Here is a 23,046-nt window from a genome sequence, read left to right as displayed (position 1 = left end):
TCTCACAGGGTCAAATGTAAAACATGCTTTTTTATTGATTTTAGGGAGAAAGGAAGGGAGAGGGGAGAGAGAAACATCAATCAGCTGCCTCCTGCAACACACACACACACACACACACACACACGTACATGTGTGTGCAATTGAACCCGCAACCGGATGTGCCCTCACCGGGAATTGAGCCACTGACCTCTTGGTACATGGGATGATGCTCAACCAACTGAGCCACACAAGCCAGGCACCAGTTATACTTTTTTTTAAAATATAATTTTATTGATTTCAGAGAGGGGGGGAGAGAGAAACATCAATGAAGAGAGAGAATCAATGATTGGCTGCCTCCTGCACACCCCCCATTGGAGGTCAAGCCTGCAACCTGGGGATTGTGCCACGACTGGGTATCAAACCATGACTTCCTGGTCCATAGGTCGAGGCTCAACCACTGAGCCACGCCAGCCAGGCACTAGTTATACTTTTGAATAGTCGTTTTCTGGTGTCTCCTCAGGTAAACTGGATGCGTCTACATGTGGCTGTTGATTGACTTAAGTACATGAAAAAAAATGTTAATTTCAAACAAGTCAAATGCTATGGATAAAAAGAAAGGTTTAGTACAATAAGTAGGTTACAAACCACTGCTTTCCTGAGTTTTCCATGCTACTTTGAGTCAGACACTCATTACCTTTTAACAAGTTACGGTTTGTTTTTTAAATACTTGATAGAAAGAAAAGAAGACTCCCTGGGTGGCGTTGGCTCCCTCTGTGGGTGGGTAACAGCGCTGCTTTGGGAAAGGAGCAGGAGGGGGTCCTCGACCATGGGTCTAGCCACCGTTGGCCTAAGAAAGCGAAATTTCAGATTTCCTAAACAGTGCAAGTTGTAGGTCAGAGACAAGACACAGGCCTTGTCCAGAAGTCACTGCTTTGTCAGAAGTCCTTGGCCTCAACAATCTGTGTCCTCCGACCTCTTACTAAAAGGAATTTTATGAGTCTGATAACCCAAAGATGGTGTGTGGGAGCTAGTAGACAGTTATACCAAACAGACAGTATTTGATGCGCAGCAAGTTGAAGAACGTGTAGATTTTTAATGTCTTGGGGGAGGAGTGCTTTTTACCCCCATTAATTTTTGGCAAAAATGGCTTTAGTGTTATTCGGAGGCTGCTACAGAGTAGAAGCTCTGTGTGGCGGGAACTGTTAGAAGCAGGCTTGGACTGAAGGCCGTTACGCGGATAGAGCCTTAGAGTGTTTAAGAATGTTCTTGATTCACCCCGAACTGACCCATGCTCAGAAATTCCATCACATGCACTTGGTTCCCCAGGGAAAGTGCATTTCCTAGATGGGACCGGCGGTGTTGACCCTGATCTCCGACATGTGCTGCAAAAAGCCTCTTACAGCGGCTTTCCTCCTGCTTCACGGGGAGGCTTGAGACCCACAGCTCCTCTCTGGGCAGGGGAGGAGCTCTGGACAGCAGTTAGAGCTGCCTCTCTCCTGAGTGTCTTGTCTCCGCTCCTTGTGCAGGACAGGCAGGCGCTGGGCACAGTCTGCCCAGTTCTCTTAACTCCCATCAGCAAGTGTGTACTGAGCTGCTTCTATTCGCGCGGCCCTGAGCCGGGCCGAGGGGGGTCACGGAAGAAGCGTCCGTGTGCTCAAAAGGTGTCTGTGGTGGCCGAGGGGAGCGGAGAGTGACGGGGAAGGAGGCTGGGAGGTGAGAGCTGTGGAGATGGTCATTATAAAACCTGAATTTGTAGCTTTGGTTACAATGAAAAGAAGCAATGCTATCAAGTAGGTCACTTTGAGAAAAATAAATCCTGGGCTTATTACTTCTTTTCCCTCATATCAAGGAAAGGGGCCGGAGGTGAGCATGCAGTTGCGGAATTATTACTTAAATTTAAAATTCCGCTGGTTCTCTTGTTAACCAAGAAGCTTTATGAGACAATCACAGTTCTGTGAGATAGTCATTCAGTATTAAATACTGCCTTTTTAAGGAAAAAAAAATTTTTTTTAAATATATTTTAATTGATTTCGTAGAAGAAGGGAGAGGGAGAGAGAGATAGAAACATCAAGGATGAGAGAGAATCATTGATCGGCTGCCTCCTGTATGCCCCACACTGGGGATCGAGCGCACAACGTGGGCCTGTGCCCTGACCGGGAATCGAACTATAACCTCCTGGTTCATAGCTCAACCACTGAGCCACACTGGCCAGCCTTGTTTATCTTTTCTTTTTTAAGTAAAAATTTTATTGTTAATTTGTAAAATTAGATTTTGCCTTAGCCTAATGCATCACTGCATAAATCATCCCCTTATTTGGTAACCAGGAAAACTTCAGGTCGTTATCTGTTTTTTGTTTTACCAACCGAAGAAGTAAAATGAATTGATGTCACTAACAGATTTAAATCCAAATCCAAATTGATACCTTGTTTCTTCAGTAAAACTACTGCAACACAATCCTCAATAGGCCTTCCTTGTGCATGGGAACAGTTCCCATCACCCTCCTTGAACCGAAGCTCTGTGGCCCAGAGAAACCATGTCAGTCTGGTGACAACTTTGACTTGTTGCAGCGTTTTGTGTTTCGTGCAGCAGGGCCTTCTGGGACTGATTTGCCGAGGCTTACAGTGTGGCGACAGCCTGGCCTCGCGTTTGCCCCCTGAGCTCCCCAAGTCTGCATGTTAGTTTGTCATCCAATTATCAGTGATAATTTTTGGATTACAGCTTTTTAGACACACATCTCTGAATCACAAGTACTACATGGAGGGAATTCCAACTTGATTCCACTGACTATCCAAGATGGTGTGTTTTAAGTTGCATTCAAAATCCTTGATTAAAAAAAAAAGCCGCCTAGTGTGAGGTTGTGCTCTCCAAGGAAAAGATCATGGGAGAGGATCGAGTGCTTTCTCTACCTTTAACCACAAGGGTAAATTACCGTAGGTGGTACATGAACAAATAAGTGACTTATATAAAGTTGGGATAGTTTGAAACATAAGGGCTACGAAATATTTACACAAAATACTTACCAGCTTAGCCCCAGCTTTGTCTCCTTTATTCAGTCTACTACCCACCTGCACTCGGCAGTGTTAGCGTCTCTCTTTTCCACACACACCATGTTTATGCAAGATCCTTATTTACTGGTTTGCCTAGAACAGTCTTCCAGTCCTTGTCTGACTGATTCCTTCTCTTGCCTTTAAGCTGCCCCTAAAAACTTTCTCTTGCCATTCTCTTTCTGGCATTTTTACAAGGTTTAAACTCCTCCCCTGTGGGGTTTCTTAGGGCAGTGGTCGCCAACGGGGTCCGTGAGGTCCGAAACGTTGGCGACCGCTGCCTTAAGGTATTTGTGATCTTCGGAATTACTGACCTGCCTCAGGAAGTAGGAGCCTTCCCCCTTCGCTAGCAAAACACTTATCTCAGTGTGCATGTTTCCACTGCACTTCAGATGAGCTGAGAAAATCAAAGATTGTTTCCAAAAGTGTGATGGTATGTAGGCCTGAGTGAATTCTGTGCACGGCCAGGGTGGCTCAGGTTGGATTCCTGGTCAGTGCCTGGGTTGTGGGCTCGATCCCTACAGAGGAGCAAGCAGGAGGCAGCCAGTCGATGATTTTTCATTGATGTTTCTTTCTGTCTTTACCTCTCCCTTCCTCTCAATCTAAAGCAATAAAAACATATTTTTAAAAAATGATTTTTGTAGCGAGTCTCACCTCTCTAGTCTCACTTCCGAATCAGCAGTTCTTGTGTTGATATTGAAGGGAGACAGTCATTGGAGCGTCCTGTCCTGAGTTCTTTAGACAGGAAATGACTCTTCAGGGAACTGGACAAGTTACCTAATGTAGGTTTTTTCTTTGTTTCCTTTTTTAAAAGGCAGCAGTGGCATGAATGAGCTGTGGCTTCCGTAAAACACTTCCAACTTCTATCTCTGTCATTGTGGCAGCTTAATCTTCAGCGCTGTTTGACTGTTAGCATGTTCGCTGGAAAATACTGCTCTGATCCTTTCAAAAAAGATCTGAGATAATGACATTGCAAAATCTGACACATTAAGATCCCTTGATAGTTCTTGTGGTTTTAGGGTTTTTGGTGTATAGTGTTAGTCAGCTTGGACTTCCATAACAACATAATAAAAGCAGGGTGCTGTGAACGACAGAGAGTTCTTTCTCACTGCTCTGGAGGCTGGAAGGCCAGAGTCGGGTGTGGGTTCTGGTGGGCCCGCTTCTGGGTTGTAGACGGCCGGTCTCACATTCTCACAGTACGAAGCGCAGGGTGAGCAGCCTGTCACTGACTCTTCCAGGGCCCTCACCTCATCCATGAGCGCTTCGCCCTCAAGACCTCGTCTAACCCCAATTCCCCTCCCAAAGGCCCCCTGATACCATCCCACTGCGGGGTAGGGTTCCAGCATCTGCACGGGGCGGGCACACAGACATTCGTCTAGACTAGGGGTCGGCAAACATTAGTCAACAGAGCCAAATGTCAACAGGACAACGATTGAAATTTCTTTTGAGAGCCACATTTTTTAAACTTAAACTGTATAGGTAGGTACATTGTTATTAACTTAATTAGGGTACTCCTAAGGTCCCCAGGTGATTCTAAGGTGCAGCCAAGGTTGAAAACCACTGGTCTATACAGTAACATGTCACACAGGCAGCAAGTTTCTTCTTATTTATTTTTTATTTTATTGCTTAAAGTATTACAAAGAGTATTACATGTCTCCTTTTTTTCCCCGTCCTTGACAATCCCCTGGCCTCCTCTACCCCCCAGTGTCTTATGTCCATTGGTTATGCTTATATGCATGCATACAAGTCCTTCGGTTGATCTCTTACCCTCCCCTCCTGCCCCCCAACCCTCCCCGGCCTTCCCAAGGCAGCAAGTCTCTTACAGCAGCGGGCGTCAGCCTCTCGGACCTCACACCGCTGTCTTCCAGAATAGACATTTATATCGTAAATGCTCACGGTGACGTAGCTCATGGGATGGATGCATCTCTTTTCTGAGCCTGATGTTAGAGCACTTTGCTTTGGATCATTAAACATCTCTGGTATTGCCCAAAGATATCCCTTCTATAGGTGTCCTGGTGATATATTGGATCTGCATGTCACTGGAGAAATAGAACTTAGTGAGGGAAAATTCCCCCAGAGTTATTACCTTCCTTTTTACTTTATTTTTTAATGTTTCTTTGATGGTTATTAGAAAGATGGGGTTGTGTACTATGAGTTTTAGAGCTTCCCTAAATCATTTGTGTAAATTAAATAATTTAAACCAGTAATTTCCATTATTTTTTATGTTTTGGTTCCCATTTTAACATGCCTTTCCCTGCTTTCTATTTCTAAATAATATTCTCTATTTCCTATTAAATAGAATAATAAAGTTTGTGTAACTTGATTTTGAAAATGCGTAAGATACTGAACTCTTCATTAGTGTGTCTTAGACGTGGTGTTTAGAAGCTAAGCTCATGGATATCCGTAGTGTGCCCTTACATTCCTATTTAGTCATCATGTACCTTTTAATTCTCACAGGTGCCCGGAGCTAGAAGCCATACAGACAACTCACAGGGTCTTAGAAGAAAAGCCCACATGAGCTAATTGAGTGAAGTAGTTTTAGATGAGGAAGTTCCCAGATAGGACAAAGGCTCTGTCCATTCTAGAAAGTGTGTGTGGGTTCCAAGTAAACTAGAGTGAATAGAATGGACACAACGAAAGGTTTGCAAACCCGCCTTTGCCGGCCCCTCATCTCTTAGGACCCAGAGTTCAACAATACAGATCAGATCGATCTGTACGATGACGTGCTGACCGCCACCTCACAGCCCTCCGATGACAGAAGCAGCAGCACGGAGCCGCCGCCTCCCGTTCGCCAGGAGCCGTCTCCCAAGCCCAATAACAAGACCCCTGCGATCCTGTACACCTACAGCGGCCTGCGCACCCGGCGGGCTGCCGTGTATGTGGGCAGCTTCTCCTGGGTGAGCTGGGTCCCCTCGAAGGCGGGGCGGGCCGGAGGGAGGCGCTGGGAGGTGACGGCATTTTCACAGACTGATGTCGCACTGCTTTGTGCTCTGATGGGGTTGGATTTCTTTTTCCTGGGATCAGGTTGGATTGATCTCTGAAAGAGAACTATCCTGTGGACGTTCTGATGCCGAAGAACGCAATGATTAAGTGGGTAGTCGCTTTTTCTGTCATCTTGTTACCACCCCTGACCCTGGGGCTTGATGTCTAGCAGGGTCATCTGTGGGATGAGATTTCAGAGTGAATACCTTGATCTCTTGGTGGTCATTAGATGGTCCTGTGATAATGATGGGTGACAGGGAGCAAAGGCCTTGATAGCTCTAGTACACTCGGGGTAGGTGGTGATTGTTACTCTGCGAGTTATTGTGTGACATGTTTTTGGGCTGGTGGGGGGTGGCGGGGGCTGTTTCCAAATTAGGAAATGTATATGCTGGGGGGAGTTCCTGACCACGGTCAGCGCTGCATATCAGATCTGTAATTAAAAGCTGCTAGTGTCAGCGTTGGAGCTGATGACCAGCCAGCCCAAATGGCAGTCAGAGTTAAACTAGGCCTGACTCTGACTCTGGCGGTGGGGACTGTGGCGGGCGGGCGTTTGGACTTCTGTGCGGGGAGGACAGTAAGCCAAGCCCGCACTAACTGAAGTACTGATGGCTCTGGGGTTTCCTGGGGCGGTCCTGGCTGGGAATAGGGTCCTAGGTTTGGGGGAAGGGTGGGGGGTGGGGGGCAGTGTAGCTCCTGACATTTCTTCCTTTTCCATTTTGCCGGCCCCAGTGGACCACAGACCAGCAGCTGATCCAGGTTATTCGCTCTATCGGAGTCTATGACGTGGTGGAGTTGAAATTTGCAGAGAATCGAGCAAATGGCCAGTCCAAAGGGTGAGGTCTGGCTTTGAGAAGCTCCTTCTAGTTTGTAACCATTGGGATAACAGGTCTGCGCTGTATCTTGGCCCTGGATTTTAACCCCTCCCACCCCTGGCCCAGATCACTGCCTTGGTTTTGGCAAATTGCCTTAGAATGGGGACGTGGCTACAGTGTAGTAGAACATCTATCCATTGAGGGGCAAAGAAAGCTGACTTCTAATTTCAAGTAAGTAGGAAGATTATAGACTGACACCTTTTTGTTGTTGGTAGGTGTGTGTGTGTGTGTGTGTGTGTGTGTGTGTGTGTGTGTGTCCTGTAATATCAAGATACCTTTTGCTTTGCCAGTTTTCACTAAAAGTGGAAGAAAATTTGTTCTTCTGTTGTCTAGTAGCTCTCACTCATTTTTAATGCTTCTTCCTCAAGGTATGCTGAGATAGTGGTAGCCTCTGAAAACTCTGTCCACAAACTGTTAGAACTCCTGCCGGGAAAAGTTCTTAATGGAGAAAAAGTCGACGTGAGGCCAGCCACCAGGCAGAACCTGTCACAGTTTGAGGCACAGGCTCGGAAACGTGAGTGCGTCCGAGTCCCAAGAGGGGGTACGTGGAGACCATCTGTACGAATGGGGGAGGCTGTGGATTTGTTTTCTGTGGTGTAGGCTCAGCCTACAGTGTGAAGGAATTTGGGGGAGGGGAGGGGGTGGTTGTGGGTGGCAGCGTGGGCAATAGGTCAGCCCAAAATGAGGCCTGTGGTTATGCTTTGGTGTTGCCACTAAGTCATGTGACTGGGCTTATTTCCCTTCTGAACTAGATACATGATGTTTAAAGTTCCTGTCAACTCTAAATTGTGTGTTTCTGTCTAAAAAATAATTCAGTGCATAGTGAGTGAATGGGCTTTATTTTAAGACATGCCTCTCTATAAATTATTAAGAAGGAGCCACCCTAATATAGAAGTAAGGTATGTAAAGATGGCTGTAATCTATATATATAGAAGCCTAAGCGACCAGCCAACTGTCCGACCAGTAGCTATGATGTGCACTGACCACCAGGGGGCAGATGCTTATCCACTGAGCCAAACCGGTTTCGGCGGCAGCTGTGGTTCTTGAGTGACTCACCCAGAACCAGAGAGGAGGGAGCCTGATTCTGGGGTGTGTCACCCGAGAACCGCCCTCGCGCAATCCGGCGCCCTTCTGGGAATGTTAGAGAGCCAGTTTCGGCCCCATCCCTGCAGGCCAGGCCGAAGGACCCCACTGGTGCATGAGTCCATGCACCTGGCCTCTAGCCCATTGGCTCCCGCTTCAGGTCTGGCCCTTACAGAAACTTTCGAGTCAATTAGCTAAATGATGAGACGTGTAGGACCTACTGGCTGCGGCCCCGCATGTCTGGCGCCCGCACCAGCCCATCCACTTAATACCGATTTCCAGTGGAGGCGGCGAATTTTCCCGCTACCACTCTCGGCTGGGATACTGGCCGGCTTCCCTCCTTCCGGGCGGACAGTAGCACCAGTGGCAATCTCCTGGGAGGGAAGACAGCGAGGGTGCAGCTCAGGTGGGAAGAAGGTTCCTGCTGCAGTCACTGGACTCTGCCTGGGGGAGGGCCTGGCGGGAGCCTGACATTGGGCAGGGTCCTGCCCTAGGCTGACTAGATCCCAGGCTAAGTAAATCCTGTTTGCTAAATAATTGCATTTTGCAGCTAAATGCCCACAAGGTGTCAGTTACTCCCAAAGTAGGGTAAAGTGAGATGAAAGAAGCAAGACAGCTATAGAGAGAAAGTGATATAATATTGGGAGAAGAGAGGAGGGAGCCTGATTCCGGGTGCCTCACCTGAGAACCCCCTCTCACAATCCGGGACCCTCTGGGGATGTCGGAGAGCTGGTTTCGGCCTGATCCTCCCAGGCCAGGCTGAGGGACCCACCATTGCACGAATCTGTACATCGGCCTCTAAAAATGTCATAAACCAAGATTGGAAGGATGCTCTGTAAGGAATTGACCTAAAGATGTGCTGGAGCCCCTCTGTAGTAAAAGGCAGTTTGGCTCAGTGGATAGAGCGTCGGCCTGCGGACTGAAGGGTCCCGGGTTTGATTCTGGTTGAGGGCACGTGCCCAGGTTATGGGCTCGATCCCCGGAAGGGGGCATGCGGGAGGCAGCCTATCCATGATTCTCTTTCATTATTGATGTTTCTATCTCCCTCTTCCTTCCTCTCTGAAATCAATAAGAATATATTTAAAAAAAAAAAAAAAAGATGTGCTGGAGAACGTGAATTTAACAGTGTTTCTCCAGCATTTTCCAGGGGTGCCCTTTCAATTGCCAGATACTAGTCTGCTTGGCAAGTATTTCTTATCAGAAAAGAAGGTTACATCATAATACCTTAGCTCCACGCTGGCATCTCTTAAGTGCATCTTACTCCTTTTATTCGACTGCTCACCAAGCCACCTTCTGATGCTGATTGGGTTTCCAGCGAGGCCCTCCCTGGGAAGAGAATGCACTGACCAGCTGCTGCAGGTCTTCGGTCTGCTTGGCAGTTCCATTTCTCACTGTAAATTAATAAATTGGCCTTCTGGTTTATGAATCGGTCTCTGGTGAGTTTGGTTCGTATGAGTCAGCCTCCTAGGGCTCGATCCCCCGGGTGATCTGTTAAAATGGAGTTTCTGGGCCTGGGACACCCGAGGACCGGAGCTGGGATTGGCCTGACCTCACAAGGCGCAGCCCCCTGCAAGGCCCTGCCTGGGACACCACCTGCCTTGACTTTCCTTGCACAGGGCGGGCTTTGGGGTAGGCAGCTCCTCTCAGATGGTGCCTGGCATTGATGGGGGTCCACTGGGACCGGGTAGTGATTGGCCATGTCTCTCTTGCATGGGAACAGCTGTTCCTTTACTAGATTGAGAGCTTAGCTGGATGTGGTCTGAGCTTCCACTGCTCTGCTGTAGAAGGCACACACTTTTCCTCCTGGACAACTGGTATTTTCCAGTCCCTTCTGTTTTCGTCTTCCTATAAAACAACCTTCAGGCTTTCCTAAGGTGCATCATTTTACAGCTGCGTCAGAGGTAACATTCCTACCTTCACGTGGCTGTTTATTCCTTGGTGTTACCTTTCTTTGCTGAAATGTTGATGGTGACTGAGTGGTGTTTTTCTGTGTCGTGGACTTGGCCTCTGTTAATTCGCTGAGTACAATTGGTGGACTTCCTTTGGTTAAAAATGGTTGTTACTCTTGGGATTTGTAGCCAAAGATACAAAACAACCTGTAGATGAGGGGACAGGAGATGGGAAGGGGGCTGTCAGAGCTCACACTCACTGAGACTTGTTCTTCCTTCAGTGGCAGAACGTGGGGAATAAGCAGGGGGTCCTGTGTTTGAGACATAGAAAGGCGGCGCTGCGATAGCGCTGCTGAGAGCCTGCAGTGGAGGAACCGCAGTGGTGCAGGGTGGACCCCCCTCTGCTTTAGCTGGAGCGGGGTTCCTAGCAGGTTCTAAGGAGCACTCCTCTTTCCACACGTGCCTGCTGCTGGCGTCTTTCTGCCTCGGAGACGCCCGCGCCATGCGATCACGCTCTTCTGTGGGATTCCACGTTGGCCAGGCTTCCCGTGGACCACTGAGCTGGGGTGAGGGGACAGATGTAACCGAGTGACCTGAAAGTGCCAGAGCCCTGCTTTCAGCTGCCTGCAAACACGCTCTGAGCCCCTGTGCCTAGCACCCCACAGCGTGCTCTGATGGTGTTCCCGGCGCGCTGCCCTGTGGGGCAGAACGCGGGCCATTGAAATGCGGTGGGAGTGCCCGCATTGGAGGCAGGTTTTACTCCACGCTTTTGCCAGGAGTCTCTGTTCTCAGTTGTGTGCCATCTGCTCATTCTCCGGGTCGAGCTTTTCTTGGCTCATCTCCCATTTCCTCTTACCTCCCAGTCTCCCGTCTTCTCTTCGTTGTCTCTCTTTTTCATCGCAGTGACCGCTTTTGGGACCTGGATGAAGTGTCATCCGTCCCAGCCCTGCCTTCTCTCCCCACGTTCCCTGGTTAAAGCGCCTGGCAAGGAGGACATTCAGGTGCGCAGAGGATAGAGAAAGGTGGCTAGGACCAGTCCAGGGAGAGGGGCGCTGAATTCTTATCGGGACATGGAATTTCAAATCCGATTGAACCCTTCTGAACAGTAATGAACAAACTTCAACACTGTCATTTTCTCACGGGTTATTAGACTTCTGCACTGAAAAATATAAGACAAAGCTAAGGATACGTAACATGAAGCACTGGTGGTTCTAGAGAAAGAATATTTTTGACACAGAATTTAAGGTGGGATTGCCTTCTGGGTTTATAATTAAGTTGCCTCAGCTTTTTCTCTGATGCCAAAGAAAAGGCAATAGATGATGCTACCTTCTTTTTCACCACCTGCGACCTTCCGCAGTGGGCGTCTGATGACTTGCCGGAGGCTGAACTGGTTCTGGGGGGTGTCTGAAGCCGGGGCAGTAACAGTGTTGTTTTGCTTCATAGGAATACCTCCGCGGGCCCACTCCCGCGATTCGAGCGATTCTGCTGATGGCCGGGCCACGCCCTCTGAGAACCTTGTACCCTCATCTGCCCGTGTGGATAAGCCCCCCAGTGTGCTGCCCTACTTCAACCGCCCTCCGTCAGCCCTCCCCCTGATGGGTCTGCCCCCACCTCCAATTCCACCCCCACCACCTCTCTCCTCAAGCTTCGGGGTCCCTCCTCCTCCTCCTGGCATCCACTACCAGCATCTCATGCCCCCTCCTCCTCGATTACCTCCTCATCTGGCTGTACCTCCCCCTGGGGCCATCCCACCTGCCCTTCACCTCAACCCAGCCTTCTTCCCCCCACCAAATGCTACAGTGGGGCCTCCACCAGATACATACATGAAGGCCTCGGCCCCCTATAACCACCACGGCAGGTAAGAACTGCCTTGTTCCTTTCACAGCTGAGCCAGTGTAATAGGGTGGACAGGGAGGTATTTCCCCTCCGAGGAGGAAGTGAGCACGGAATTCTGTGCTTGTGGGAAACTGTAGTCATAGTGTTGAGTCCTGGGAAATTCTTATCTATTAGATAATGTTTTTGTTTGATGCTTCGTTTGCATCTTACTTCTTGACCCAAACCATGTCCTTTGTATCCCTTTTTAGGGGGCTTAATTAAAAAGAGTAACGTAGGTGGCTGTTAGGCTGTGAATGTCTAGCACTGTTGTTGGGTCATGCCAAAATTATCAAAGTCTAGGACGTAAATCCTGTCTTTGAGGAGAGCATGGACACACAAACACTGACCAGGCAGAGACCATGTAAGAAATGACACAGGAGAGCATCGATCAGAGCATGGTATTACAGAGGGTGGTAAAGACGATCCGGGGTGTGGCAGTCAGGCTGGTATTGCTTCTGTGCAGCCGGGACTCGGGCCCTCCGCCCTCTACAGTGAGTGAAGCAGAATTTGAAGAGATCATGAAGCGAAACAGAGCAATTTCCAGCAGTGCCATTTCCAAAGCAGTAGCTGGAGCCAGTGCAGGTAACGAACTCTCCCCTTCGCTGCCTTCTCCTTGCCTTCTGTTTTCCCATGTCTCCAGGCCTAGTCATTTCCATTGGCAAGAAATTGAACCAGATAAAATTGGAGCACCGTTAGGTTCTCAACCGTTAGGTTCTCGGGAGGCACGGCTGGCCCGGCTGGTGTGGCTAAGTGGTCGAGCGTCGACCCAGGAGCCATGTCAGTATTGAGTGGGCATCGCCAGAAGCCGTGACTCCTGGGAACCTTTGGTTTCTAAAAGGAGATGACACAGGAAGTTTCAAGGTTCTGGTCCAAGTTTCACTTTATGACATTAGCCATATTCACGTGAATGTAAATGTAGACTATCCAGTTTCCAAGTTAACCCTAAGTATTATCTATTTTCCATAATTTCTCAGATTTGGCTGCAAAATTTAAATCCACAGAGTAGGTTAAAGACAGGAAGTATACATACTCTCTTTTTATGTTTCCCTCTAGAAAGTCTTCATTGGCATCTGAATAAATCTTCTTAAATTAAAAGTAACCTGCTCAGTGCAACAAGTCAGATATACATAAGACTAGAATGAAAATAATCATTGTTCTCCACCAGTTCCTTCATCCCAAGATGATCAAAAACCAGATCTGTCTCCTCAATTTCTGTTGTTCTCATTCCAGTCAGTCAGACACCGCTGTGTGTTGGAAGCCTGTGAAATGGGCAGACACGTCCTTCCCTGGCGGAGCTGGCCTCCTCCGGCTTTTATTTTATTCCCCCTGCCGGTGCCGAGGAGCGGCCAGTCCTCATTGTCCCGGGACCTTTGGTCTCCTGCGTTCCTTGCATGGCCTCCTGTCCTTACTGCGCCTAACGTAGCTCAGAAAAGCGTGTGGCCCTGGCTGGTGTGGCTCAGTGGATAGAGCATTGGCCTGTGGACTGAAAGGTCCCATGTTCGATTCCGGTCAAGGGCACATGCCCAGGTTGCGGGCTTGATCCCCAGTAGGGGACGTGCAGGAGGCAGCCAATCAATGATTCTCTCTCATCATTGATGTTTCTATCTCTCACTCTCCCTTCCTCTCTGAAATCAATAAAAATATATGTTAAAAAAATAATTTTCAAAAAACCAACAAAACACATTTGTGCAAGTCCCCACCCTGTGACCACTTTCCCTGCCAGGCATTGCTCAGATTTGGGGATGAAGGGACTAATTCTTGGTGGTAGCATAATTTAAATAAACAAAGAGGTAAAAATTTAAAATATGCATATGTGTATGTATGCATGTATGTATGCTATATACGTTTTAGATATACATTACATGTATGTATACATACGTCTGATGATAAATTTAAGACAGTTTAGTCAGATATGCAGTGTTAATAAAGTCCTCTGCACGGGCCCCTTACAAGTCTGCCTTTTATAGTTTGTGTCTATCCATATGTTTGTGCATATAACAACATATATGTAATTTTATTTTTACAAAAATGAAATACTGTCTTGTAACTTCAGATGAATATATTCTGCACGTCTGTTACATCGTGTGAAACAATGACATTTACTAAGCCCTTGCCTTGTGCCTGGCACTGTGCTGAGTGCTTTACATTGCTGCCTTTGTTTACGTACAAGCTGACCTCATGCTTTTTAACGACCACGTAGTAGTCTGTGGAACCAGTGATGGATAATTATGGAGCCAGACCCTGTTGAAGGAACTTCAGGTTGTTTCTAATTCTTTAACAGCAAACAACACTGAAACAACCGTGGTTAAACTTACCCACAGTTGTGAATAGAAGTAGAAAATTTTTAGAATTCCTGGGTCTAAGGGACGCACATTGTTTATTTCAATGGATGTTGTCAAACAGCCCTCAGACAGTGATGCGCCAGCTTATACATCCACTGGCGGTCTCAGAACGTCTGTGACTGCAGACATTGGAACATAGGTACCATCTAGTTTACACTCCCCTCCCGCCTTCTGTTCGCTGTGGGGCTGTGGGGCAGCTAGTGGCTCTTGTTTGTGTCCTGAGGTCTCCTTTTGTCTAGTTTACTGCCTCTGCTCACCCCTGGCCTTTCCCATCCATCCCGTCAGGGGATTACAGTGACGCGATCGAGACGCTGCTCACAGCCATAGCTGTTATCAAACAGTCCCGGGTCGCCAATGACGAGCGCTGCCGTGTCCTCATCTCCTCCCTTAAGGACTGTCTTCATGGCATTGAAGCCAAGTCCTACAGTGTGGGTGCCAGCGGGAGCTCGTCCAGGTGAGTTGGTGGCTGCTCCTGTGGCGCCAGCCCCGAGCAGCACTCCAGGGATTGGCAGGGGGAGGGAGGGAGCCGGGGGGTCTGGCAAGGCCCTGGCTGCAGGAGCAGACCAAGCCCTCGTATTTCAAGGGGAAGAAATTACCCTCACATTTGCAATAATAACTGTTAGCATGTTAGCTGAGGCAGTGCGTTTATTTCGGGGAAAAGATAGACTGGAATAGCCAAGAACATGGGCGTTGGAGCCACCCATGCTTGGATTTGAATCCCAGTTCTGCGCCTAACTCTGTGTGACCTTGAGAGTGGAATTACTCAACTTCCCAAGTCTCATTTTTCTCAAGAAAGGGGGCGGGGGCAATAGTAGTACTAATCTTACAGACGTGTAGCGATCAGGTGAGACGATGCATGTACAGCTCTGAGCATGTGCCTGATACATTAGTAAGATCTCAGCAGGTTTAACTGTTGTCATTTTCCCAAAGATGACTGGTCCTCAGAGGACCAACACCGTCAGACAGTGGGTCCGCGATAGAGCAGAAGGCAGGTGTAGACAAGGCTAGAAGACACCAGAACACAGCCCTTAGGGAAGCAGTGTGGTCGGCCCTCTGAGCGCGGCTCAAGGATCTTTCTAACAGGAAAAGACATCGGTCCCGAGAGAGGTCACCTAGCCGGTCCCGGGAGAGCAGCAGGAGGCACCGGGACCTGCTTCACAATGAAGATCGGCATGACGACTATTTCCAAGAAAGGAACCGGGAGCACGAGAGGCACCGGGACAGAGAACGGGACCGGCACCACTGAGAAAGGTGGGACGCAGCCCCGTTCCTGCCTGGTGGACGGTCTTTTATGAGAGAAAATTACTGACGGAAGGTTTTTCTCTTTTTATGTGTTATTTTTATATTTATTGATTTGAGAGAGAGGAAGGGGAGAGAGAAACGTCGTTTGTGGGTCCACTTATGCGCTTATTGATTGTTTCTTATATGTGCCCTGACCAGGACCTGAACCCACAGTGTGGCCTATGGGGATGATGCCCTAGTACCAGCCAGGCTCTTTTTTAGAGCAAATAAAGGAAATGGGCGGGCTTTCGGTTTAGTAACTGAAAATCCAGGAGGGCAAATTTCCCGCTTGTTAGGAATCTCACACTGAGATGGGCCTGAGATTAAGATATTTTTTGTTTGTTTCTTGGCCGCCTTGCCTGGTGTCTGACGCAGCAGGCACAATGGCTAACTAAGAGCAGTGTCTGCGGGCAGTACCAGAGTGAATCCCACTCCTCCGGTCATATTGCTTTCTGTTCCACAATTTCTCACTTTTTGAATGAAGGTAAGAATAACAGTTGTCTCATTAGATTGCTGAGGTGATCCATAGGCATTTAGCACTCATATACCTGTTACACAGTAAGCTCTCAATGAATGAGAGCCATGTCATCAGCATTGCTATGCATTAACCCCACCAAACTTTCAGGTAGAAAATTGGGGAAGTTGACCAACACAGAAAAGTGAAACCATTGTCTACTTATTTGTTTAACAGTGCAACATTAATTCTTTTAAAAATTGTCTACTAAAAAGATTTTGAAAATCAAGATACTTTTTTCCAAGAGAAGAAAGCTGACCTGAAGAAATTGTAATAGCTTTGGAGACTGTGGAGGATACTTCAATGGAAGAATGTATTTGTTTAGGGAAAAAACGTATTTTTTTCTTTTTTTAAAGCAAAACAAAAGCAGGAGAGTTGGGGTGGGGGAACCACATGAACTCAGGTAATTGGAACATTGAGTTCGGCTTGGTTGGATCCAGAGCGAGGCATGTGGCACGACGGCTGCGAGTTTGACACACTTGGTCTAAAGGCGAGGGTGGGGAGCGTCCAGCCTGTAGGCCACACGGGCCTGCAAAATCATTTGGTCTGGCCCTGCCACGGCATTGGGGGAGTTCATTACATGACCACATATAGCAGGCTAATGTTTAAAAACGTATTTTTACTGATTTCAGAGCAGAAGGGAGAGGGAGAGAGAGAGAGAGAAAAATATCAGTGATGAGAGAGAATCCTTGATCAGCTGCCTCCTGCACACCCCACACTGAGGATCGAGCCTGCAACCTGGGCATGTGCCCTTGACCAGAATCAAACCTGGGACCCTTCAGTCTGCAGGCTGATGTGCTTGCTATCCACTGAGCCAAACCGGCTAAGGCTGAACCTGAGACTTTAATGTCATTTTGCTTCATTTCTTCCAGCTATAAAATAGGACTGTTTTTCCCCAGTACGCAGATGATTCAGTTGGAATAACTGAAAAATCCTGTGACCCACTGGGTCCCAGAAAACAGGCATTGGGCTGGTGCAGGCATGTTTGACAAGATGAGGAAAGTGAACTCTGAGGAGGTTTTAACCCCCCAATTTCTCTTAGGTTGTTTACTCCAGCCAACCAATAATTTAATCCAAGAGAACTGAATCAGACACCCTAACAATGTCAGTTTCTCATTCTCATCCTAATGCAGTGGTTCTCAACCTTCTGGCCCTTTAAATACAGTTTCTCATGTTGTGGCCCAATCATAAAATTATTTTTGTTGCTACTTCATAACTGTCATGTTGCTACTGTTATGAATCATAATGTAAATATCTTATATGCAGGATGGTCCTAGGTGACCCCTGTGAAAGGGTCGTTTGACCGCCAAAGGGGTCGTGACCCACAGGTTGAGAACCACTGTCCTAATGGCTCGTAATTCCCTCTGCAGTTACCAAGTTGTGACTTAGGAGATTTCATGTTGGGCAGATGGTGCGTGGTCCTCATTTATCTCAAGAACTTTGCAAACTCTATGTAAATATTTTTTAGTTAGAAAATAATAGTGCCCAGCCAGTGTGGCTCAGTGGTTGAGCGTTGTCCCATGAACCAGGAGGTTAGGGTTCAATTCCTGGTTAGGGTACATTTTCAGATTGTGGGTTCGAATCCCCAGTAGGGGTCATGCAGGAGACAGCCAATCAATGATTCTCTCTCATCGAAGTTTCTATTCCTCTCCCCCTCTCCGAGACTTCCCCTCTCTGAAGTCAATTTAAAAAAAAAGTGCTACTTTATTAATGGTAGCTATTCTTTTTTTTTTTTAAGAAAATAATAGTATTTATATTGTGCAAACGGGTGTTCTCTGAGCAAAAAGTGTGTTGTATCAAGCATCGGCAATAGATCAGCAACCGTCTTCCTCAGTACAGGCGCCGCCTCTGGGCGTGGAGTCTGCTTGCCCCACTGCAGGACTCTCGCTCCGTCTGCGTTCAAACATCATCACCAAAATGTAGCCGCACTCTCTTAAGAACTGGGCGCTGTGGCTTATTTCAGCTGATGCACTAGTTATCCTCTGCATCTTGTTCTGTAGGGACAGTTCCCAGAGTACATTTCTTTCAGGGTGTATGTGTGTATGGTTTGGAATTTTAGGATATTCTTCTATCAGTGTTTTTTACATTTTGTGCTTCTCAGCTCTTGCCTCATTATTTTAGAACCTTCTCCTACTTGATGTTAATCATTCTCACCTCTTTGCTATCCTCCTGGTTCAATGGAAACTGAGCTTTCTGTTCAATTTTGATCCAGTGCAAATATTCAGAAGCCCAAATGGTGTGACACTGAGAAAGCACTGAAGGCCTCAGTTTTCCCCACAGAAAATGGGACAAAACCTGCCTGCGGAGGTGTTTGGAGAAGCCAGAGGAGAGAGCCCACACCTGGTTCTGGGGCTGAAACTGCTGTTTCAGAGTAGAAGGATCACACAGCTTGTGGGTGTCTTGTTTTCTGTGTAGCTCCTTCAGCATACACAAGTGCATACATAAAGGGTGAGCGTTTGTGTATTAGTCAAATTCTAAGCCTGACTTTAATCCCCCCTTTTTCATTTAGCTATTGTTTCTATATTATACTAGAGGCCCAGTGCACGGTATTCATGCACTTGAGAGAGGGTGGTCCCCTCAGCCCGGCCTGCGCCCTCTAGCAGTCCAGGAGCCCTTGGGGGATGTCCAGCGGATGGCTTAGGCCTGCTTCCCTTGGGCCTAAGACAGCAGTTGGACATCCTTAGTGCTGCCGCAGAGGCAGGAGAGGCTCCCGCCACCACCGCTGCACTCGCCAGCCGTGAGCCCGGCTTCTGGCTGAGCAGCGCTCCCCCTGCGTTGAGCATCTGCACCCTGGTGGTCATTGCACATCATAGCGACCGGTGGTTCTGCCGTTCGGTCAGTTAGCATATTAGCCTGTTATTGTGTAGGATGATCAGGTCACCAAGCTCCCCCTGCAAATTAGTATTGTGCCATGAGAACAAGGGCTGAGCGGACGAGGGGCCTTCAGTTAGGTGGCGATGTGACAAATGGCTGAAGACTGTCTTACTGTTCGGCAGAGGGTCTTCCCTGGGCTCTTACGCGTCTTGGATGGTGACTGCTGGTTATTGCCTTAACTTCTGTGCTCGCTGTGGCCCGGCCTGGCCCGCTCATTGCAGCTGGGGGTTACTCTGCTGCTTGGCCCCTCGCCCACAGCTGTCATCTGGGGAAAGACTTAAACATGTCTTGAGTTTCAGTACCACTTACACCACCTCTGGCTATGTGTGTGCGTGTGTGTGAATGTGTGAATGTGTGAGATTTTTCAGAAGAAATAGAGATCATCTGTTCATCTGGTGGTGGATTTAAGTGAAAATTAGCTCAGAGAGGTTCCAAGATGTATCAGTAAGCTTTAGCTCAGTTTAATGGCAAAAACAAATGTTCCCAATATGTCAGTGACATACAAGTACACGAGACCCACAACTCTCTGTGGATTCTCTTTGTTTCTCTCTTCCTGTGTGTATGTGTGTGTGTGTGTGAATGTGTGTTTGTAAGAGAATGCATATGTGTGTGAATGTGTGTGTGAGAATGTGTGTGTGTGTGAATGCATGTGTGTGTGAATGCGTGTGTGAGAATGTTGTGTGTGTGTGAATGCATGTGTCTGTGAATGCGTGTGTGAGAATGTTGTGTGTGTGCGAATGCATGTGTGTGTGAATGCGTGTGTGAGAATGGTGTGTGTGTGTGAATGCATGTGTGTGTGAGAATGTGTGTGTGTGTGTGTGTGTGTGAATGCGTGCACACACACATACTCATAGAATCCTGATTGAACCAGGGCTGCTTCAAGAGAAGAAAAGCTTTGAGTTTCCTGTGTGAGTACATGCTCTCTGTTAGGCCTCTTAGAAGCTCGGAGGTTAGTGGGTTTGGTTATGCACACGGGTGGTGTCACCATGTGCCTCCCCTTTCCATCCCCTCCCCTTAAGGTAAGCTGTGACTTGCTCAGAAGAGATTTCCTGAAACAGAATTTAAATTCACCATGTTCCCTTGTAACAACTTTGCTTGAAATGTTGTAATTTCCATATTTTTCCAGCCCAAGTCTCTTTTTGAGACTTCATTTCATTGTCTTTGCCCCCCCCCCACCCCCTTACAGTAAGATGTCACTACTTTTTTCTCGTTACCCCGTAGCTTCTCCTCCAACCAGTCCCTCACTGTTCACAGGGCCAGGCACCCCGACAGTCCTTTCTTTCGCTTTCCCGGGCCTGCGCTCTGTCTGCACCCCTGCTTCATACGCTGTACCTTTAGAAAACGCCCTGGGAAGTCGCTGGAGCCCACTCATCTGAAAGTCACTGATTTGTGTTCTCTTCTGATGTTCCTGTTGCAGGAGTCGGTCGGAAGCAAATGTTTTTAATGGACTTGCATCTTCTCACCTCGATCAGGACTAAAGGACGGAGGCCACTCCACCCCTTCCCTTCCCTCCCAGCCCCTCCCCTCCAGACACCCAGGGAATGCCCTCTGCCCACAGGATTGAAGACTGCGGCCCTCCCAGCCCCACACCTCCTGTTTGCTGGGGCAAGAGCCTAAAGACTGTGTGTTGGGAGGGAGGCAGACAGGAAGAAGGCAGGTCCACGCCCTGGTCTCCGTAGAGAATGGTGCTTTGTTCAAGGAAACGTGAGTTTCTGATTCTCCAGGAGCAGTTGAGTGGTGAGGTCCATGGGAAGACTTCCTTCTCAAAGAAAAGGAGCCCTTCCGGTGGGATCTAGGAGAGCAGTGGGGGCGCCCACGTCCTGCCCTCAGCACTAGGTTTGATGGGGCCAAGAGGGTCCAGACCCCTTGCTAACACCACTTTGTCTAACTCCTTTCCTGCCCAGCCCTTTGAGGAGGGACCATGAGAACAGAAATTCATGAACAGCTTCTCTTACTCTCGCTTTTCCTTCTTACGATTGACAGTTTGTTTCCCTGGCCTCCCAGAGGCGATGCCTTCCTGCCCCTGCTGCTCAGCTTCTCCGAGGACTTGCCCACGGGTGTGGAGGGGGGCGGGGGGGGGGTGCTGCCTGCTGCGAGCCTCCTGCGTGGAGCAGGCCCGGGAGGCGCTGTCCGCTGAGAGCCCTGCGGAGCCAGTGCCTGCCCTCTGCCTCCCGCTCTGCTTAGGGCTTGGTTGCCTCTTGCAATAACCAGCTCTACCAGGTGTTCTGTTCCCCGGGCTTCTCCCTTCCCCCGAGGGCTGCTTCCTTGTTTTAGAGGAAGGTATTGTCGCTGGGAGCGGGGCGGCGGACCTCAGCAGCACCGAGCCCTGGTGCAGCGCCCGCCCGGATGGGAGGAGGCCCGGCAGGCAGGGCACGGCCTGCTTCTGTGTCCAGGTTTGATGTAAGCACGGGCTTGCACCCCCAGGTACCAGTTTCACTTATTGGGGGGAACCTGACACTAGCAGACAGGGAGTCACAGGTCGGGTGTCTTCCCACCGTTTGACTATTGACCTCCTATCTCGCGGTGCTCTGCCTGGAGGCACTTCCTGCCTCTGATGAGCAGGGACGAAGTGGAGCCCGACTTGGAGCTCCGTGTTCTAAGGACCACCCTGGGGCCATTTTCCGCACCGGCATGGAATTGGCGTATGGAATTGCTTTTCCCGTAACATCTACATGTGATGTTCTGATTGCCGAGGAGGCAGCAGCCACAGGGCCCTGCAGTGCCCAGGGGGTGGTGGGTGCTGTTTGCGCATCTAGAGGGCACGCGGCATCTAATGAGACGTGGCGTGTGGCGTGAGACTTGGCGTGTGAGGTGTAGGGTCATTGGAGACCTTGGTGGCTCAGGGAGAGACTGAGTTGGACTGAACCCTCCTCTCCCCTGCACGCTTCTGACCCAGCCCTCCAGTCCCTGAGGGCGGGCGTCCCCCGGGGCTGGAGAGGCACATTCCCTTGGGACAGGCTACAGGTTGTAGCTCCTTTCCAGTCCCAGGTCCCATCCCCACCGCCACCTCAGAACGTGGCGCCCTGCCTGCGGCCCGAGTGCGAGGTACTGGGCGGCGAGAGCAGCTCCTGTGTCTGCAGCGCAGAGACCCTGTAGGGGGCGGTGAGGAACGTACAGAGCGCAGGAAAGCGTTTCCCCGGGAGCTTTTCCTCCCCGTTTTTGTTTCGTTTTTATTCAGTGACACCATTTTTAGTTTTGTTTCCTAATAGCAAAAGGAAAAAACCCAATCCTCAAAAAGGCCAAGGCCCCGTCCCCCTGTTGTCGGTGATTTGTTTGTCTTTCTGATAGGTTGGAAATTGTGTAATAAACTTGATGACGCTGTCAATCTTTTATACTGCATTGTATTTTTTTCCTTTTGTAACAAAGTATTTTTAAACAATAAATGGGGTGTGAGCTATTTTATGGATCTGCATTGAATAGATTTGTTGAGGTGTCGGGCATGGGCATGGGCTAATGTAGAGGCTGGAGTCGCATGCGGGGCGTATAGTGGCCTGTGGTGCACCTAGGAGGTCTCTAGTGCAGACTTTTTTCCTGAGCCACCGAAACAGTCTGTTAAAGACAAAGTCCAGGTCATCCTTTACCAAGATTCCTAAGATTTACTCCCAGAAGAAATGTCCTCTCTTGGACAGTTGTCCTGATGTCAAGTTCAGAAAGGGAAGTGTCCCCAGGAGTGGGAGGGTGATGGCTAGCGCCTCCTTCCATCCACTGATCTGACCATGGACAGTCGAGACGAAAGCCAGAGCAGCCCTGCCTTCCACACAGGGAGGTTTTAAGAACCAGAGAGAAATGTGAATGGACATGGATCGTGAGCTGAACTACGAAGTACAGGTTCGGAAGCAGAAGTGTGATCTTAGGATTCCAGACAACTGGGCTTTTAAAAAAGCCAGGTGAACCGCGGAGAGTTGTATGACCAAGATGAACCAGTGTATAATGTGCACTGGGACCAGTAAAGGCGAAATCTGTAAAAATAATTTTTTTAGAGATGTTTTTAAAAATATATTTTTATTGATTTCAGAGAGGGAGGGAGAGATAGGAACATCAATGATGAGAATCACTGATCAGCGGCCTCCTGCACGCCCCATGTGGGATCGAGCCCTCAACCCAGGCACGTGCCCTGACCAGAAATTGAACCGTGACCTGGTTCATAGGTTGATGCCCAACCACTGAGCCACCACAGCTGGGCAAAACAAGGCATCTTTACGCAGAAGGGAAATTTGCTAGCGGGTCTGAAACTTGGGAAGAAAGTGGTTGGGGTGCCTCGGTTCCAGCCTGTCCCTGTCCCGCGCCCATCCACACCCAGTCTAGAACCCT

At 48.7% G+C, this 23,046-nt stretch overlaps 1 protein-coding gene across 3 annotated transcripts in view; it reads left to right on the top strand.

Annotated features, from left to right (window-relative positions):
• The window catches only part of CPSF7 (cleavage and polyadenylation specific factor 7), a 23,701-nt gene extending 1,567 nt beyond the window's left edge, over window positions 1-22,134 (top strand). Inside the window, exons 2-9 of one of the 3 annotated variants that reach the window (XM_006772745.2) lie at window positions 5,702-5,920; window positions 6,735-6,838; window positions 7,246-7,391; window positions 11,293-11,707; window positions 12,188-12,306; window positions 14,352-14,520; window positions 15,150-15,317; window positions 20,153-22,134. In XM_006772745.2, the coding sequence (XP_006772808.1) occupies window positions 5,702-5,920; window positions 6,735-6,838; window positions 7,246-7,391; window positions 11,293-11,707; window positions 12,188-12,306; window positions 14,352-14,520; window positions 15,150-15,312 (1,335 nt within the window). In that variant the 3' untranslated portion in view covers window positions 15,313-15,317; window positions 20,153-22,134. Of the gene's footprint in view, window positions 1-5,701; window positions 5,921-6,734; window positions 6,839-7,245; window positions 7,419-11,292; window positions 11,708-12,187; window positions 12,307-14,351; window positions 14,521-15,149; window positions 15,318-20,150 lie in introns of all 3 variants that reach the window. The other 2 variants (XM_006772743.2, XM_015569827.1) reach the window with 2 other exon arrangements.
• The last annotated feature ends 912 nt before the right edge of the window (window positions 22,135-23,046 follow it).

The sequence above is a fragment of the Myotis davidii genome, unplaced genomic scaffold, assembly GCF_000327345.1.
Source record: "Myotis davidii unplaced genomic scaffold, ASM32734v1 scaffold826, whole genome shotgun sequence".
NCBI classification, from domain to species: Eukaryota; Metazoa; Chordata; class Mammalia; order Chiroptera; family Vespertilionidae; genus Myotis; species Myotis davidii.
Note: the sequence above shows the minus strand (reverse complement) of the source record. Positions and strands in the feature narration are given on the sequence as shown.